The sequence below is a fragment of the Bubalus bubalis genome, chromosome 5 (assembly GCF_019923935.1).
Source record: "Bubalus bubalis isolate 160015118507 breed Murrah chromosome 5, NDDB_SH_1, whole genome shotgun sequence".
Taxonomy (NCBI): Eukaryota; Metazoa; Chordata; class Mammalia; order Artiodactyla; family Bovidae; genus Bubalus; species Bubalus bubalis.
Window position 1 is genome coordinate 35504503 of NC_059161.1, and position 19748 is coordinate 35524250.

Here is a 19748-nt window from a genome sequence, read left to right on the forward strand (position 1 = left end):
ACCCCAAATAAATCGCAGTTAGGAGTATAGCGAGAAAAAGCCCAAACGTCAGCCTCATTGGCTTTCTTCTGTTGTTACATGGATCATCTCCTGCCCCACCGTAGAGACTTGAAGAAATCCCCACTAGAGGTCACGCACCTTTCCCGACAGTCTCCATAACCACGTTGCCCTTGCCTGGTCTTCACACGGTGACACGTGCCTCCACAGTTAAGCGGCAGCGTTCCAGAGTTCTCACAACACAGGCCACGCCAGCATTTACCAGTATTAAAACATATAGCTCATTGGTATCCTGGAAATTCCTGGTTTTTAGGGCTGAACTTTGACGTTCATTCTTATAGATGCTTTTCCTTTTGATTTTCTGCCTTCCACTGAAATCCTGGAAGTCTTCTCTTAAACATAGATCAGCTTGGGCTTCCCTGGTGGCTCAGTGGTGAAGAATCCACCTGCCAGTGCAGGAGACGTGGGTTTGATCCCTGATCCAGGAAGATGCCATATGCTGTGGAGCAGCTAAGCTCGTGTGCCACAACTATTGAGCCTGTGCTCTAGAGGCCGGGGGCCACAACACCTGAAGCCCACATGCCCTAGAGCCTGTGCTGCGCACCAAGAGAAGCCACCACAATGAGAAGCTCATGCACCGCAGCTAGAGAGTAGCCCCCACTCACCATGACTGGAGAAGAGCCCGTGCAGCAACCAAGACCCAACACAGCCATAAATAAATAAACAAATAAATATATTTTTAAATCAATCAGCTTACAGTGGGCTTATTCCTTGAAGGATGTAAATTAGCTTTTGCATGTGTAATGTTAAAAACAAAAGAGCTTCTAGCTCAATCACCTTCTGACTCGTCTGTTTTTACATTTTAAAATAATGATTGTAAACATTTTTGAAGTTATATAAGTTCTTATGCATGTGTGTTTAAATGTTGTCCTATCAAAACTAACAATTCACTCTTTCTTTTTCAACCAATTTATGCAAAAGGAGGTCTCTCCATCCCTGCCAGAGGTCTCATGGCCACTGTCTTCTCTTTGCCCCTAAATAAAGGTGAGTGTTGCCCTTAAGTAGGGGTGAGGGGTCTCTGGGAGGGCCCTAGCCAAGGGGGGTGCCCAGTCTGCCACAAATCAGGGCTTCCTGGGCCTGCTATAGTCGTTCTCCTGAGTAGCACATGAGTTGTTCACTTGATAAGTTGGCCCTCTTCTTAGAGAGTTGATGATTCCTTCTCGAACCTGAAATGGTGTCTAAATCATACCCGTGCAGGTCAGAACCAGGAATAGAAGAAAATGAAGACCCCAGTAACCTTTTCTCATTTAAATAACATGCAACAAACTAACTTACTTTTCTGCTTTTGTTGTGTTTTTTAGGAAAATGCTTCTTCCTTTCTTATAGCTTTTTATAAAATGCTATAATCATATGATCATAATCAGGAGAATCGACCTTTCTATCCATGATGCTGCTGGACCCTGACCTGAGACTCAAGCTCTCATAGATTTACTTTCTAAAGTAGAACAGTTGGCCCTTGGTATCTGCAGGGAGTTGGTTACAGGACCCCCGCAGATACCAAAATCCATGGACACTCAACATCCCTTCTATAACAGGAAGGTTTGCCAGCCCTCTATACCCGTGGGTTCTGCATCCAGAGTTCTCTACCCTCCCCGACTCTTCCCACTTCGATCACAGGGGCCGGCTGTAGTTTCCAGAAGGTACTTCTTTCTTTAACTGTCAGAACCACTTTGAAACAATGACTGTGACTTTTCTAGAATGTTCTCACTTGAAGCCGTTTCATGCCCATATTCCTATCTTAGGCTTAGAGAACTCTTCTGTTCTGCTCCATCTTGATTGTTAAATGATCTCTGAAGCCCTCATTGCTTTGGTTAAGTTGTGTGATATTTTTGCCCTTGGTGAAAAATCAAATTTTAAACAGTGAACCAGCCTGGATATTGTCATGGATACAATCATTGCAGCCTTCTGTGCTGATGACCGTTTTGACTTGTGTAAATCAGAAATGACACAGAGCAGTCAGAGGACCATTCTGCATGTGTGAATGCACTTTTTTAGTACAAGCCCTCTTTCAGATTTCTTTCTGTATGTTTGTTTTATTGACAGTTAACTGCTTCTTTGCCTTACTACACATTTAGGCTCAATTTAAAATTGGTGCTTGTTGTAAGCAGAGCTATAAAACCAGTTATAGTTTTGGTGTTTTGGTAAATAGCTGAGCTGGTATATTTAGAAATGACCATGATGCTTCTGCTTCTGAAGATGAGCAGAGAAGTTTCAACAGTGCCAGCTTCTCCCCACCACAGGGGCTCCACCCAACAGTAAACTGTCATTCAAGTTTAGTAACTTTTTGTATTGATGGCTATAGAAATCAGTAATAAAAATGTGTACTACAGGTTTCCATGTTTACATAAATGTTACCAAAAGGCTGTGTTTTGTTGAATAAGAGGTCAGAATTTACAAACAACAGATGCTGTGTGAATGGAATCATTTTACAATTAAGTGCAACTTCATCATAACTCAAAAGGTAAATTTAATCCAAATGGAAATTTTGTATCAGCTAAGTTTATCATTGTGTGGATTTCCCTTTTTTAATGGTTATTAATATTTTAATTGGGTGTCTTTTTTAAAAACAATAAAGGGTGTACATGTAAAGCTTGAGAAGTTTTCTTGCACTGCATGAACAAACCTTTGCCCCGAATACATAAATCACTTATGTTATTGAGAAGTATTTCCTGAGTTTGAAACACACTGCAGGCTGCTCACGTTAGGGTCATTCTGCACACATGTCTGTGTCATCTCTGCGTCTGAGCTCCTTCCCAATGACAACATGGCACTTGGTCTTCCCTTCAGAACTGGGCTTTCACTGTCTCCTGGAGTTTGCTCAAACTCATGTCTGTCGAGTCAGTGATGCCATCCAACCATCTCATCCTCTGTCACCCGCTTCCCCTCCTGCCATCAATCTTTCCCAGCATCAGGGTCTTTTCCAGTGAGTCAGCTGTTTGCATCAGGTCGCCAAAGTATTGGCGCTTCATCTTCAGCATCAGTCTTTCCAATGAATGTTCAGGGTTGATTTCCTTTAGGGTTGACTGGTTTGATCTCCTTGCTGTCCAAGGGACTCTCAAGAGTCAGTTCCAGCACCACAGTTCAAAAGCATCAATTCTTTGGCACTCAGCCTTCTTTATGGTCCCACTCTCACATCCATACATGACTGCTGGAAAGCCATAGCTTTCACTCCATAGACTTTGGCAGCAAAGTGATGTCTCTGCTTTTTAATGCAGTATCAAGGTTTGTCATAGCTTTCCTTCCAAGGAGCAAGTATCTTTTAATTTCATGGCTGTAGTCACTGTCTGCAGTGCAGTGTTTTGGAGCCCAATAAAAGAAAATCTCTCACTGCTTCCACTTTTTCCCCTTCTATTTGCCATGAAGTGATGAGACTAAGACTTAGTTTTTTGAATGTTGAGCTTTAAGCCAGCTTTTTCACTCTCCTCTTTCATCTTTATCAAGAGGCTCTTTAGTTTCTCTTCACTTTCTGCCATTAGAGTGGTATCATCTGCATATTGGAGGTTGTTGATCTTTCTCCCAGCAACCTTGGTTCCAGCTTGTGATTCATTGAGGCCAGCATTTCACATGATGTACTCTGCATATAAGTTAAATAAGCAGGGTGACAATATACAGCCTTGACATACTCCTTTCCCAATTTTGAAGCAGTCTGTTGTTCCATGTCCAGTTCTAACTGTTACGTTTTGACAGGTGGTCAGCAGACAGGTAAGGTGGTTTGGTAGTCCCATCTCTAATAATTTTCCACAATTTGTTGTGATCCACACAGTCAAAGGCTTTAGCATAGGCAGTGAAACAGAAGTAGATGTTTTTCTGGAATCCCTTTGCTTTCTCTTTCATCCAAGAAGTGTTGGCAATTTGATCTCTGGTTCCTCTATTTTTTCTAAATCCAGCTTGTACATCTGGAAGTTCTTGGTTCACATACTGCTGACACCTAACTTGAAAGATTTTGAGCACTACCTTGCTAGCATGTGAAATGAGTGCAGTTGTATTTTAACGCCTAATTTATAAAATTTAACTATCAAAGTTATTCTCTCAGATTCTGTAGAGTGAACCTGTGTTTCACAAAATCTGACTGTGGAACCCGGGAGCAACAGTCTCAGAATTAAAATATGAATCGGGATCCTGAAACCAACAGGATTCGTTAAACATCACCCCTTTCAAACCACCTGCCCCTCCGGTCACACACACACACACACAAACAACCCAGGAAGGGAAGAGAGCTCAGTGTTGATGGAGTGTGTGCTCTGCCCACAGGGACTGTTCTGGTGCTTCCCTGTGAATTATCTCATTTAATGTTTGCAACCACCCATGAAATATGCAGCGTCACTGCTCGCATTTGATGGAGAAGGACATGGGGGTGGTGGGGGTTGGATGACCTGCTTGAGAGCTCACAGCTGTGTGGCCACAGGGACCTGACTCCAGAGCCTGGGCAGTAAGAGCAGTTGCCATGTGTCTGCCACAAAACAGGAGGGGTTTCGTGTTCTACTGCAATGATGAAATCCACCCTGACCTCTTCCTGGCATCATAAACTTCTTGTAGCCTGTGGTGCCAGAGTGCTGTGTTAGGGGATTGAATTCAGTTGAACTTCAGCATCAAGCAATGCTACAGCATCCTCCCAGCCAGCCTGGTCCTGAGATGACACATCCATCCTTCAAGTTGAAAACAACCTGCCCTGCCGATATGTTATTTTTTTTTTAATTTTATTTTATTTTTAAACTTTACAATATTGTATTGGTTTTGCCAAATATCGAAATGAATCCGCCACAGGTATACATGTGTTCCCCATCCTGAACCCTCCGCCCTCCTCCCTCCCCATACCATCCCTCTGGGTCGTCCCATTGCACCAGCCCTAAGCATCCAGTATCTTGCATTGAACCTGGACTGGCGACTCGTTTCATACGTGATATTATACATGTTTCAATGCCATTCTCCCAAATCTTCCCACCCTCTCCCTCTCCCACAGAGTCCATAAGACTGTTCTATACATCAGTGTCTCTTTTGCTGTCTCGTATACAGGGTTATTGTTACCATCTTCCTATATGTTCTTGATGCCTTAAATAAGGGAAGGAAAGATTTATCAGACCTCCATTCGAAAGAGATTCTGGATGGCTGTTGGTAAGTACTATCAGTGGTTATTTGGCGCAGACCTGACCCTTCATTCCTTGTGAGTTGGGGGTATGGTTGGCAGAGCAAAGAAGGGGAACCCTGGTTTCCCAGGAGAAGCACTCCTGCCGTGGGCATGGGCCATTTGGTTCTCATGCTTCATACTCTATACAGAGATGAGCTACGTCAATATATTAAGAGGATATAATGTATTAAGAGGATAAGTTAGTATGTGCACACACACACATGGTTTTAAAAATTTAGCAAATCAGGCTATTTCTTCCATTCCACAATTTAAATCCCACTTCCGCTTTCTTCTCTAAGGAACAGATTATGAAGGTATTTTTTCCAGTATTGTGATCCTTGAGCTCACAGCAACTGAGATCGAACAGACTTCAGTGTTCAGAGATTAAAGTTTTCACCAGTTCAATACTCAGGCCAGCTAAGGAGAGGGGATCTGAGCGTGTGGACATTTTCCATCAGAAACTAAGGAGAATTCAGACTGTTTCCAGCCCTTATCTTTCAGCATCCTTCACTGTAGATCTTTTTCCAAGCTTAGATATGGATTTTTTTTAAGTAATAACTTACATTGTTATTTGTAGGGGTTGAGAGGACATCATTGCTAAGATAATGTAGTTCAAATGATTTGGAGTTTTACTATTTAAGTAAAATTTGCAGTTATGACTTTTTCGTATTTGCTTCTGTTCATTTATTCATTTACTTTTAAACTTTTGGATAATTCTTTAAGGATAAATTGAAAGAAAGAAAAAAATATAGGGGCTTCCCTGGTAGCTCAGTGGTAAAGAATTCACCTGCCAATGCAGGGGACATGGGATTGATCCCTGATCCAGGAAGATCCCTCATATGGTGGAGAAGCTAAGTCTATGCGCCACAACTACTGAACCTGTGCTCCATAGCCCGGGAGCCACAGCTGAAGCCCGTGTGCCCCGGAGTCCGTGTTCTGCAACAAGAGAAGCCACCAGTGACAAGCCTGTGCAACATGACTAGAGAGCAGCCCCGCTCACGTCAACTAGAGAAAAGCCTGCACAGCAACGAAGATCCAGAACAGCCAAAAATAAATAAAATTATTTTTAAAAAGAAAAAGTATAGATTTTCAGGGTACTTTTTTTGTTTGTTTGTTTGTTTTTCAGGATACATTTTTAAGTAAAACAACCACTCATAGTATCTGCAAAACATAGAGGATTTATTTTCCATATAATAATGAACAGGGTCTAGCTTGCCTAGTTTTTCATCTATACTGCTTTCAAATCAAGCATTTTTATTTTACATTTTCTCAGATGGTCATCTTGGAGGTAACTAGTAGAGGGTCATTTTGCTTCAGACACAGTATTTCCAGAAGCATTCAGAGGAAGGTCCACGTTTCTTAGATTGTTTCCTAATTCTGGACAAAAGGTCACTCAGGAAAAGCTTAGGATCTTGCCCAGAGAAGACCTGAAATTAAAAAAATAGGTTATCAATTAATTGAGTGCCATACACACACACAAATGAAAAAAAAATAGGTTATCAATTAATTGAGTGCCATACACACACACAAATGAACCTTACTCAGATACAGGACCTTTAAAAGGGTTTTAAAAAGGGTTTTCTTGCTGTTTCATGGGGTAGAATTGCAGTGAGCACCCAGTATGTAGACTCTGAAAGGTCTCCTTGTGCCCAACCTGTGGTCCATCCAGTCTATTTAGCCTCGTGATTGCCATGAATTTTCCTAAACCTTCATTTACCTGTTTCTATTTCATCTCTCAGTAACATGTTCTGTACATTCAATGTCTTCTGTGTAAATCAGGTCTTTTATTTGTCTTGAAATTAATCATGGACCTTTAGTTTTCTTTTTATTCTAGGATTTTATGAGCATCTCTACTAATCACCTTTATGATTTTAGAGTCTTTCACCATAATCTTTCTATTCAGAAGAATATAAATATCTGAATGATAACTTTTAATGTAATAGAAGCCACACCCTCCCCTTCTGTGTGGTCTACCCCACCTGGGAACCTCAGGCAGTGTATGCCATCTTCAGAATTGAGGGCTTTCAGGGTATATTTTTACAAGGAGGTTAGTGGGCACTACACCAAAATAAGATGTTTCTGGTCAAAATATTTGGGAAATTCTTGATTAAAACTTATCTCATTTCCTGGAGGCTTTATACACAAAGAATTTCCAGGACAGGAGAGGGGTTAGAATGCAGGGCAGCCCTGTAGACTGACTCTATGGGACTGATATTCACAGAAAATCCTTTGGTGGTTTAGTCGCTAAGTCGTGTCTGACTCTTGTGACCCCATAGACTGTAGCCCACCAGGCTCCTCTACCCATGGGATTCTCCAGGCAAGAATACTGAAGTGGGTTGCCATTTTCTTCTCCAGGCGATCTTCCTGACCCAGAAATCGAACCCGGGTCTTCTGTTTTGCAGGCAGATTCTTTACCAAAAGAGCTACAGGGGAATTCAAAGGACCTTACAGAAAATCCTTTAGGAAACACTAATTTAGCTTGGGGCTTTCCAGGTGGGGCTAGTGGTAAAAAAAATTCACTTGCCAGTCCAGGAAACACAAGTGGTGCAGGTTTGATCCTTAGGCCAGGAAGATTCTCTGGAAAGGAAATGGTACCCCACTCCAGTATTCTTGCCTGGGAAATCCCATGGACAGACTAGCCTGGCAGGCTACAGCTCATGGGGTTCCAAAGAGTCAGACATGACTGAACAACTGAGCTCAGTTTAGTTTGAGGGGTTGATAATGATCAAAACAGATTTCTCTTTTAGCAGTTAAGGTCCTCCATTAATTGTGCACCATTTCTAACCATTTAATATTTTCATTAATCATGTCCTACCATAGTCTGTCTTCTGCCCCCAAAATTATCTCCTTCATATTCTCCTTTACCACACATATTCCCTCTCAGTGTTTTGACCCTGTCTTTCTTCCATTTAGATATTATATGACAGTGCTTTTCAAACTTTACTGTGCATACAAACCCCGTGGGGGAATCCTGTTAAGATGCAGGTTTTGATTCAGTAGGTGCTGAGGGGTGGGGTGAGTCTGCATTTCTCACAAGCTTCCACGTGACGCCAGTACTGCTGGTCCTTGGACCCAGTGAAGATAATCAGTGACACAGCACAAGTGGATGACAGACTTGAGGGCAAGGCCTTTATCTATTTTTGATTCTCTAAAACTTGTTATGATCATTTATCAGAGATGAACACTAGGTAAGTTCTTGTTGTATCCCCATTTTACATGGATCAAAATTTGGAAAAAAAAAATAATGCTTTGAAATAATACTGGGTGTTAAGATTTGTACTGACAAGGCTTGACTGGTTCGTATTGAGGCTCCTCTAAAGTCAAGGCATAGAAATGTTCACCTTTTTTAACCTAACTCTCACATAGGACCTACTTACCTTTCTCATGTTTCCTCTTGGGTAAAAAATGTTGGTAATGGGATCTGGAAAACAGTATTTTGAAACCATTCATCATCAGATCTATTATTTCCATTTTATCTTTGTCTTATTTAAAACACACAAAATAGAATATTACTAAATCATGTCTAGTTTCTGGTTTTCCTTCCTTCACACCACAGTGATATTTATTTGATGGAGGATGGGCAAGCACCTGGCTCTTTAGCCCCCAGAGTTCACAGGGCACTGCACCTTCCTCAGTGACGTAGCAGTTCAGTAGTCTGTCAACAATACTTTATTACAAATGAATCTCTTTCTACAAAACCAAATCTATTAAAGGACTCCAGAATGTTCTGAGCATTTGTATCTGTGCTAGGAGGAATGCTGTCACTGAGAAAACAGTAAAGGCTGACATTTTATGGGTTATTTTGTGTTTGTGATGAACATTTTACTTGCATTTCCTCATTGAATCTTCTCAATAACCCCATGCGATGGGAATTTTGTTTTTTAATCATTCCTGTGTACTGGTTTAAGAATTTGAGATACAGATAGATTAACTCACCTAAGTGGGAAGCCAGCATTATAAACTGTACTTATTGAAAACTGGGATAATGCTCTTCTTCCCTCCCCTTGCCTCCCACCCCCCAAATCATACAGAGAATGAATATGCTGAGGGGCCAAGCAGAGAAGGATGCTTGCAAGGAGTTGCTGAGAAGAAGGAGACAGAAGATGGCAGAGGAAGACTGTATGCAGGAGGGGAGAGTGATCACTCACAATAAATTCAGTAGCAAAGAAATCAGACAGCCTGTAAACATGAGTCATTTTACCTGTGTTCCTAAGACCCTCTCCTGTCTCTGCGCCTGACATCTCTGGCAGCATCTGCAGAAGAGACGCTCTTTCCAGCTCATCCAGGGTTGATCTGACATCTTCAGGTGCTACACAGAGCAATGATTGATGTTAGTGACAGCTCCTGCTTCAGTTGTGTTCCCCATTGTCTTTAGGGAGGTACCAGGGACAGGGAGGGGCCTCCCAGGTGGCTCAGTGGTTAAGAATTTGCCTGTAATGCGGGAGAAACAGGTTCAATCCCTGGGTTGAGAAGATCCCCTGGAGGAGGAAATGGCAACCCACTCCAGTATTGTTGCCTGGGAAATCCCATGGACAGAGGAGGCTCATGGGGTCGCAAAGAGTGGGACACAACTGAGTGCCTGAGCATGAGCATGCACCAGGAACAGGAAGCTAATACTAGACAGATTTCAAATACTGAGTTCATGGTTTGTCATTAGCAGTATTTTAACAGAGAAGTGGGAACGCTACAGTCCAATTTGCAAGCCAGCAGAACAGGAAATCATGAGGCATGGGTCTCATCCTGACTCCTCCTGCCTGCACAGCCTTGCTGGACGCTCACTACCCTGAATAAGAAGGTAGGGCTGGGACTCCCCTGGTGGTCCAGTGGTTAAGACTTCGCACTTCCACTGCAGGGTGTGTGGGTTCAATGCCTGGTCAGGGAACTAAGATCCCACATGATCCAAAAAGTAAAGAAATTTAAAATGTTAAAAATTAAAAAAAAAAAAAGGGATTGGACTGCCACAGAATCAGTGAAAAAACATTTCCACTTACAAAGTGATTCTTCTTCGTCTCAGTTTACCTACTGCTATCATTTGCCTTTTGCTTTTAGATATAGGGGTGGCAAAATTGGAGTGAGAGGAACAGTAAAGGAGTGGTTTTCTAAAAGACGGGCTTGTTTATGTTCTTCCGACCTGGTGGTTCAGACAATAAAGAATCTGCCTGCAATGCAGAAGACCCAGGCTTGATTCCTGGGTCAGGAAGATCCCCTGGAGAAGGGAATGGTGACCACTCCAGTATTCTTGCCTGGAGAACCCCATGGGCAGAGGAGCCTGGTGGGCTAAGATCCGTGGTGATGACAAACAGCTGGACACAACTGAGCGACTCACTCACACCTAAAGCAGATAGGATAACAGCACCTCTTCTCTGGCCTCTAAGATTTAGATACAATGATCAGAAACAAGTCAGCTTTACAATATTCTTTGAAGAAGCTGATAGCAACATTTTCAGCCTGTAATTTGGTCAGCTTGGTAGCATAGAAGATGCATGGTAAGTTTGTGTCAGGTGTGCGAAAGGTGAGTGTGAGGGCTGGTGAGTGATACTGGGCCCAGATTGTTCTCTTGGCCGGTTTCTGCCTTGCGGGGATCAGAGCCCCCAGGGAGTCCTGTAAAAGCAGTGAGGCAGGGAGTGCCTGCTTCACTAACGCTTTCAAACCCTCAGCGCCAACGTTGATTGCAGAATAAAAAGCAAGCCATCATGAAGGCTTCATGGTACTTCTGAAGAATGTTAATGAAAGTCTACAAAGTTTGGCTACATATCAATATTTTTGTCATGAAGGATCATTTGTTTTGTTGTTGTTTGTTTACAGTTGCCAAGTCATGTCCGATTTTTCTGCGACCCGCCAGACTCCTCTGTCCATGGAATTTTTCAAGCAAGAATACTGGAGCAGGTTGCCATTTATTTCTCCAGGGGACCTTCCCAACCCAGGGATTGAACCAGAGTCTCTTGCATTGCTCAGCCACCAGGGAAGGATCATTTATGGAGAAACAAGTAAGTAGGAAAAAATTCAGGCAAAAATGCTAAGATAAGCTGCCACCTATTAAGAACTGGAAAGGGGATGCTACACTCACTCAAGTTTTTAAAAAATCATAATAATGACATGTAATTTTTTGAGGATGTCAGTAATATCTGAATATTCATTCTTCATTTCACCTTATGCTTTTCAAAGTTTTTTTTTTTTTTTAAATAGCAGAGATTCGATAAAGTTAATGCTCATTTTAACCATTAAGATGACTGCCACTTCTGAGTTCAGTGACTCTGGAAAGTGATTAATAGTGCACGAATTAGTGCTTGACTATTATCAGAAAGCTGCTTGGGAGAAACTTATGGACTAGAAATTATAAAATTACTGGCTTACCAGAGTTTTATTTCCTTTATTTAAAAAAATGTCTAAAAGTATCCACAATTAAAGACAAGTTAAAATCCAGTTAAAATGTTTATGAACACAATCCCCAAACATCAACTTTTTCTTTTCTTTTTTTCCCCAACCTTTTCATTTCTTAAGTTAAATGAAGAGCTAAAAGCACAATAAGTATCTCCTTGATTGATACACTTTAAAAAATTCAACTTAGAATTGAACTGAATGAAACATAAACCAGAAGGAAAAGATAAATGAACTTGGAAATCTGTGTCTACTCTAGTCCCAGCTGGTTACTTTTTTATATTTTAAAAAACATTTTTTTTTCATGTAACACATGTCAGATGATTGCCTTTTAACTTAAAATAATATAAGATAAAATCAAAATACTTTAATCTATAATTGGAACAACCAGTTCTGCATTCAACCAGTTCACTTAAAATAAAGACTAAAAGCAATGGTGTTTTAAATTTAGTGCCATTTTCAAAACAGAAAAAAAAGACTGACCAAAATAACTCAGAATTACAGAAGTCACGTTAAATAAGCAATGTTCCCCTTCTACTTTTATATTTTAGAAAGGAAAAAACTGTATCCATTCTTGACTCTGAGACATGCCTTAAGAATCCTCAGAATTCTTTTCATAGCTGGGACTATTAACAAGACTCCTTTAAGAGAGAATTTTCATTTTCATCTTTAACTTTGTATTTAAGACCCTTGAAGACGTGTTCAAGACTAACATAAGGGAAAAAAAATCATCTTACCTAAGAGCTGCAGGGACTCTTGCCTGGAGTCAAGGACAGGAAGAGACAGGAGCGGATTTAAGGATCCTATGAAAAGCAAACAGCAGGAGACCAGCTTATACATGATTGGCAGGAGATAGAAGTCTCCTTCTTAGCTTCTTCCAACTTGCTCCTTCTCGGGGGTAGAGTCCAGTGTTAGAGCAGTTGCCTGCAACTTGCTTCTTCTAATTCTGTAATCAGCGATTATATATATTATCCTATGACCTCATATCATCCCCTACAAAAAAAAAAAAAAGAAATGAATTTATTGGCTAGGAAGGCTGAAAAGCAATCACTCTGCATTGATGTAATTTTTCAAAGTAGCAACTCATAGACAATAAATTTACTGTCTTGTTGCCTAGTGTACAAAATAGGTATTAAATAAAGAACAGTTACGTTTATAAATCTGGCAAAAAGGAGTAATTGAGAGCAATAAATCTCGAGTTAAAGAAAGGATCAGACAGGAGTTGAAGTGTCCAAGACAGGGACATGGATTTATGAGTCTTACCCAGCAGAAGTATTGTGGAGCACTGCGTGAAATGTGTTGATTTTCTTTTTTAATCTTTTGTGAATGAATAGATTAACTGTCATATTTTCTTTGGGGCTTCATGCCTGAAGATTTCCTAAAGGAAATCAACCCTAAATATTCATTGGGAGGACTGATGCTGAAGCTGAAGCTTCAATACTTTGGCCACCTGATGCAAACAGCCACCTCATTGGAAAAGACCCTGATGCTGGGAAAGATTTGAGGCAAGAGGAGAAGGGGGAGACAAAGGATGAGATGGTTGGATGCCATCACTGACTCAATGGACATGAGTTTGAGCAAGCTCAGGGAGATAATGAAGGACCAGGAAGCCTGGTGAACTGCAATCCATAGGGCTGCAAAGAGTCTGACATAACTTAGTGACTGAACAACAATGCCTGAAGAATGACAATGCATGAAATTAAAGTCAAAACAAATTATTTACTTTTAAAAAATGAAGATAAATTCACAGCAAAAATTCAATCTCAAGGCAAGTTCTATACATACACTTGGCCTCATGTAAAACTACAAGCACAGGGGTCTTCAGAGAAGGGAAATAACTTTCCTTAAAGTTGGATATTCATTAAGGAAGATGAAGAAAAAGCCTGAAAACCTCACCTATATTCCCAGTATTTCACTGAAGCCCCACTTTGCCTGGCTGCTCTCAGCTTGAATCATCGCAGTATCCTCCTTGCTAACGTCCTCAAGGCTAAATTCAGCCCACCAGTCTCATCTCAAAACAGCTCAATGATGCTATTAACACATATATTATGTCATACCAACTCTTTGCTCAAAACTCTGTATTGGGGACTTCCCTGGGGTCTAGTAGCTAAGACTTGGAGCTCCCAATGCAGGGGGCCCATGTCTGATCCCTGTTCAGGGAACTAGACCCCACATGTTGCAACAAAGATCACAGATCCCATGTTTCACAACGAAGACCCAGCACAGCCAAATAAATAAAAAATTTTTTAAAAGTCCCAAACCCTGTATTGACCTGAACATAAGGTTAAAACTAAGGAATTACTAGAGAAAAGAACACATGAACACCTTCACAAACTGAAGGCAGGCAAATATTTCCTAGACATGACACCAGCCATATTAGGAAAAAAATGGATGAATTGGACATCATCAAAATTAGAAACATCTGCTCTTTGAAAGATACTGTTAAGAAAATGAAAATGCCAGCCACAGCTGCAAGAACATATTCACAAAACCTATGCCAGACCAAAGACTTCTCCCAGATGGTGTAACAATCATAACTCAAAAAGCCAGCAACCCAAATAAAAGAATAATCAAAATGAACAGATTCTTCACATGAGAAGATATTCTATTCAGGCTGCTAATTAGAACTTGAAAAAACAGCATCATTAGTTATAAGAGAAATGCAAATTAAAATCACAATGACATGCAACTACATACCCACCACAACTCCTGCAATCAAAAAGATCGATAATTCCAAGTATTGCAAAGGTACAGAGCGTGGGCCTGTCATATAAGGGACTGGAATGTAAAATGGTGCAATCTCTCGGGAAAACAATTTGAGACTTTGTGAAGTCAAACACGTACTACACTATGAAACAGGGCTTTCCGGGTGGCGGAATAATCCACCTGGTAAATAATCCACCTGCCAGTGCAGGAAGACTCAAGAGACTCTGGTTCAATCCCTGGGTTGGGAAGATCCCCTGGAGGAGGAAATGGCAATTCACTCCAGTATTCTTGCCTGGAGAATTCCATGGACAGAGGAGCCTGGTGGGCTGCAGTCCATGGGGTCGCACAGAGTCAACATAACTGAGCAGCTGAGCACAAACTACACAACACAGAAATCCCTGTCCGAGGTGTACACCTAAGTGACATGAAAACATACATTCAACAGACACTTGTGTTCACTGCTGTTAATACCTGTAAATAACTCAGATGTCCGTCAACAGGAGCCTGGTTAAATAAACAGTGCCACATCACACCATAAGCTTCCCTGGTGGTTCACACGGTTAAGAATCCACCGGCAATGCAGGAGACTCGGGTTCAATCCCTGGGTGAGGAAGATCCCCTGGAGGAGAAAATGGCAACCCACTCTAGTATTTTGGCCTAGAAAATTCCATGAACAGAGGAACCTGGTGGGCTACAGTCTATGGGATTGCAGAGTCAGCCATGATTGAGACATCACATGATGGACTGCCACTCAGCAATGCAAAGGAACTACTGATAAAGACAAGGCGGATGAATCTCAAAAACTATGCCGAGTGAAATAAGCCAGACCCAGAAGAGTACATGTTGCATGATTCCATTTAAATGAAGTTCTAGGACAGGTAAAAACAAGTCTATGGCATCAAAGTATAGGTATCCTTATAGTTGATTCTGCTGTTGTACAGCAGAAACCAACACAACATTGTAAAGCAATTATCCTCCAATTAAAAATAAATTTTAAAAACAGGAATTTGACCAAGAGATTAGTTTTTAAAACAAAACAAAAAAAGAGTTCCGTGGGAGATGGAAGATAGACTTAGGGAGACAAGGGAACTTCTGGGGGCTATGGCAGTGTTCTGTATCTTGATCAAGGCAATGGTTACACAGATACATACACTGATCTAAGCTCATCAAACTGTACACTTAAAATGGGCACATTTCAGGGTCTTCCCTGGTGGTCCAGTGGCTAAGACTCCATGCTCCCAATGCAGGGGGCCCAGGTTTGATCCCTGGTCAGGGAACTAAATTCCACATGCCGAAACTAAGAGTTCGCATGCCGAAACTAAAGATTCTACATGCTGCTACCAAGGCCCAGCATAACTAACTAACTAAATAAAGTATTTTAAAAAAGAAACCGACATGCAGAATGGGGCCACCAGAAACCACTTAGATCCAGCTTAAGAAAATAAAGTGTATTTGGAAGTCACAGGGTAGCTTCCAGAATGAGAAAGAACTTTGCAGTAGCAGGAAGCAGAATCTCCCTGGGTGGGGGATGGTGGGAAAGCTGGGCTTTTGCTGAGCTCCCTTACAGGAGAGGATCTAGGACAGTTATTCCCAAAAAAAGAGGACTGTGACCTAAACAGACATCCCAAATGAAGTATATTATAGCAAGAGTAAAAATGTATTTGTACCCATGAAGCTTATTTCAGAGATATACCCTAAGGAAATAATACAACAGAAGCAAACAATTACCTAGAGTGGGAAAGAGATTAAACCAAAGGTTGAAAATTCAAGTGCATCTAGGAATCAAGACGTGATAATGTAGATGAGCGATGCTGGCTTGGAGAATGACGACAGGGAGTGGTGGTATCTGCAACCTAGTGGAGAACATGTGTTCTCTCTAAGGGAGGGTGGACTGCAGCTGCTAGAGGCCAAGCTTGAGTGTTATAAATCTGATTTTAAGGGTTATCCATGATTTCCCCTTGGCAACTAATTAAAATCTTAAAAAAAAAAAAAAAAAAAAAACTCAAGAACTACAACAAAATCCTAGCTAATGCTAGGACTTTTGTTTGCTTTTTCAAAGCAAACATATCCACAGCGTAACTCAACCTGTTGTTCAGTCGTGAACAACAACTAAGTCATGTCCGACTCTTTTGCAACCCCATGGACTATAGCCCTCCAGGCTTCTCTGGGAGCCATGGGGTGTCCCAGGTAAGAAGACTGGAGTGGGTTGCCATTTCCTCTTCCAGATGATCTTCCCGACCCAGGAATCAAATCTGCTTCTCCTGTGTTGGCAGGTGGGTTCTCTACCACTGAGCCACCAGGGAAGCCCCATAACTCAACCTGCATGCCCCCATCTCTGGCCCAAATGCCCAACACAAGTGACTGAGTTAGTAGCCAAAAGAGGTTATAAACATGAGATTTTAGTAATCATTAAAATAGTAACTAAAAGATTATACAAATTGGGCAATACAATAATATTGTTGTTCAGTCACTCAGTTGTGTCTGACTCTTTGTTATCCCATGGACTGCAGCATGCCAGGCTTCCCTGTCCATCACCAACTCCTGGAGCTTGATCAAACTCATGTCCATTGAGTACATGATGCCATCCAACCATTTCATCCTCTGTCATCCACTTCTCCTCCTGCCTTCAATCTTTCCCAGCAATCAGGGTCTTTCCCAATGAGTCAGTTCTTTGCATCAGGTAGCCAAAGTATTGGAGCTACAGCTTCAGCATCAGTCCTTCTAATGAATATTCAGGACTGATTTCCTTTAGGATTTACTGGTTTGATCTCCTTGCAGTCCAAGGGACTCTCAAGAGTCTTCTCTAACACCACAGTTCAAAAGCATCAATTCTTTGGTGTTCAGCTTTCTTTATGGTCCAACTCTCACATCCATACATGACTATTGGAAAAACCAAAGCTTTGACTAGACAGACGTTTGTCAGCCAAGTAATGTCTCTGTTTTTTAATATGCTGTCTAGGTTTGTGGGCTTCCCTTGTGGCTCAGCTGGTAAAGAATCCGCCTGCAATATGGGAGACCTGGGTTTGATCCCTGGGTTTGGAAGATCACCTGGAGAAGGGAAAGGTTACCCACTCCAGTATTCTGGCCTAGAGAATTCCATGGACTGTATAGTTCATGGGGTCACAAAGAGTCAGACACAACTAAGCCTCCGAGTCTAGGTTTGTCATAACTTTTCTTCCAAGGAGCAAGCATCTTTTTAATTTCATGGCTTCAGTCACCATCTGCAGTGATTTTGGAGCCCAGGAAAATAAAGTCTGTCACTGTTTCCTCTGTTTCCCCCATCTACTTGCCATGAAGTGATGGGACCAGATGCCATGATCTTCAGTTTTTGAATGCTGAGTTGTAAGCCAGCTTTTTCACTCTCCTCTTTCACCTTCATCAAGAAGCTCTTTAGTTCTTCTTCGCTTTCTGTCATAAGGGTGGTGTCATCTGTATATCTGAAGTTATTGATATTTCTCCTGACAATCTTGATTCCAGCTACTGCTTCATCCAGCTCGGCATTTTGCATGATATACTCTGCCTATAAGTTAAATAAGCAGGGTGACAAAATACAGCCTTGATGTCCTTTCCCAGTTTAAAGAATTCGAATATAAGATGATTGACACTATGTAAAAAAGGTGACTCTGGATAAGAACTTTATGTATATAAAAATATATAATATAAAATTGAAAGTAGTTGTGTGAAGGTAAAAGATTTTTTTCTTTTCTTAAAATGCTATTTTGCACATAGATGTAAAATATATATGTAAAAAGTATATATAGTATATATGTATTACACAGTATATATGTATTACACAGTATATATGCATGGTGTGTGTGTGCTTACATGCCTGTGTGTGCATATGTAGGAACTCATGAAGTAAATTCCTTCCAAGAGATGAGAAGCATTCAAGCTGAGACTAGGAGCTTGTTGGCACCCCTTGAGGGCTTTTAGAGACGGGGAAACACCAGACTGCTCCTCTCCACTGTGGAGGAGGCTGTCTGCCAAGTTTGTCATTCTCTGGTGACTCAGGGGTACTTCTGACAGTTATTAGTGATGATTTTTACAGCCTGGCCTAATTAAGTTACTACTCAAGCTTAAGCTTAAAAGAAAATTAGCCTCTTTCCTTCAACAGACTGTCAATAACAATGTCACCTTGTCCCAGAAATGTCCCAAGCACGTCATTCAGTCCTAACAGTCCCTGTGCTGGGCATCACGACTTCACATTCATGAACACGTATGAACAACGACCACCTTTCATAACCCATGTTGATGTTGTTGTTCAGTCACTAAGTCGTATCTGACTCTTTGTGACCCCATGGACTGCAGCACACCAGGCTTCCCTGTCCTTCATTATCTCCCAGAGCTTGCTCAAACTCATGTCAATTGAGTCAGTGACACCATCCAACCATCTCATCCTTTGTCACTCCCTTTTCCTCCTGCCCTCAATCTTTCCCAGCATCAGGGTCTTTTCCAATGAGTCAGCTCTTCACATCAAGTGGCCAAAGGATTGGAGCTTCAGCATCAGTCCTTCCAATGAATATTCAGGGTTGATTTCCTTTAGTATTGACTGGTTTGATCATCACCAGTGGGACTGCTTCTATTAATTGCAAATCCCCTTTATTAACCAGAAGGATGTTGCTTTTGTGTCACGTAGAAGCAAACAATTAATAGGACATTTTTTGGGTGACTTGGGCCCATGGAGCACCAAGTCAAAAACCTCCTTTTAGTCCTTGTTTTGAAGCTGATCTAAGTTGACCCTCTCTGCTCCATCTTTACCTTTTTATAATGTGAGCAGAACTTTTGAATGTAGTATTTATAGCGATTGTCCCCAGTTGTGAGAGCTCAATGAGGAGAAATTGATGGGAAGTGACTTTGCCAAAAGTTTTAAGCCTGTTCAGTTCTTTCTTGGCGATGACTAACTCCTAATTTAGGATGATCCAATAGGAATGTGCTTGTGCCCTTCAAATACTGCTATATCATGCTGTTTTTTAGGCTGATGTTGGTTTGTGGAAGTTCAGAATCAGACATCCATCTGATGTTTCAGATGTCATGGGGTCCACTCTTATTTCTATTTATGTGCAAATCATAGGTCAGGACTTGCCTGGTTGTCCAGCAGTTATGACGGCATGCTTTCAATGCAGGGGCATGGGCTCAGTCCCTGGTTGGGGAACTAAAATCCTATATGCCTCGAGGTGCAGCCAAATAATAATAATAAAAACAGCAAGAAAAAGTTAAAAAAAAATATGTCATATGCTCAGAGATAGATTAATTTTATTCTAATTAAAATTCTATATTTACCCTCATCTATGTTAGTTGTAGGTTTAATTTGTATCTCTGACTCAGTGGACATGAATTTGAGCAAACTCCAGGAGACAGTGAAGGACAGGGAAGCCTGATGTGCTGCAGTCCATGGGGTGCAGAGTCAGACATGATTTAGTGACTGAACATCAGCAACAACAATTTATATTCCCAAGTGGCATGGTGATAAAGAATCTGCCAG

General features: G+C 41.3%; 2 protein-coding genes across 2 annotated transcripts in view; one reads left to right on the plus strand and one right to left on the minus strand.

Annotated features, from left to right (window-relative positions):
- The window catches only part of PER3 (period circadian regulator 3), a 68793-nt gene extending 66147 nt beyond the window's left edge, over positions 1-2646 (plus strand). The window contains exons 23-24 of the mRNA XM_044943947.2: positions 979-1041; positions 1359-2646. The gene's annotated coding sequence lies outside the window, so the exon portion shown is untranslated. The remainder of the gene's footprint in view (positions 1-978; positions 1042-1358) is intronic.
- A 3838-nt stretch (positions 2647-6484) lies between these two features.
- On the minus strand, positions 6485-12400 carry UTS2 (urotensin 2). The gene is made up of 4 exons (XM_006076668.4): positions 12298-12400; positions 9384-9491; positions 8560-8603; positions 6485-6609 (listed from the first exon to the last, which is right to left on the minus strand). Exons 1-4 carry the CDS (start codon positions 12398-12400, stop codon positions 6496-6498), a joined length of 369 nt encoding a protein of 122 aa, XP_006076730.1. The 3' UTR covers positions 6485-6495.
- Between the last annotated feature and the right edge of the window lie 7348 nt (positions 12401-19748).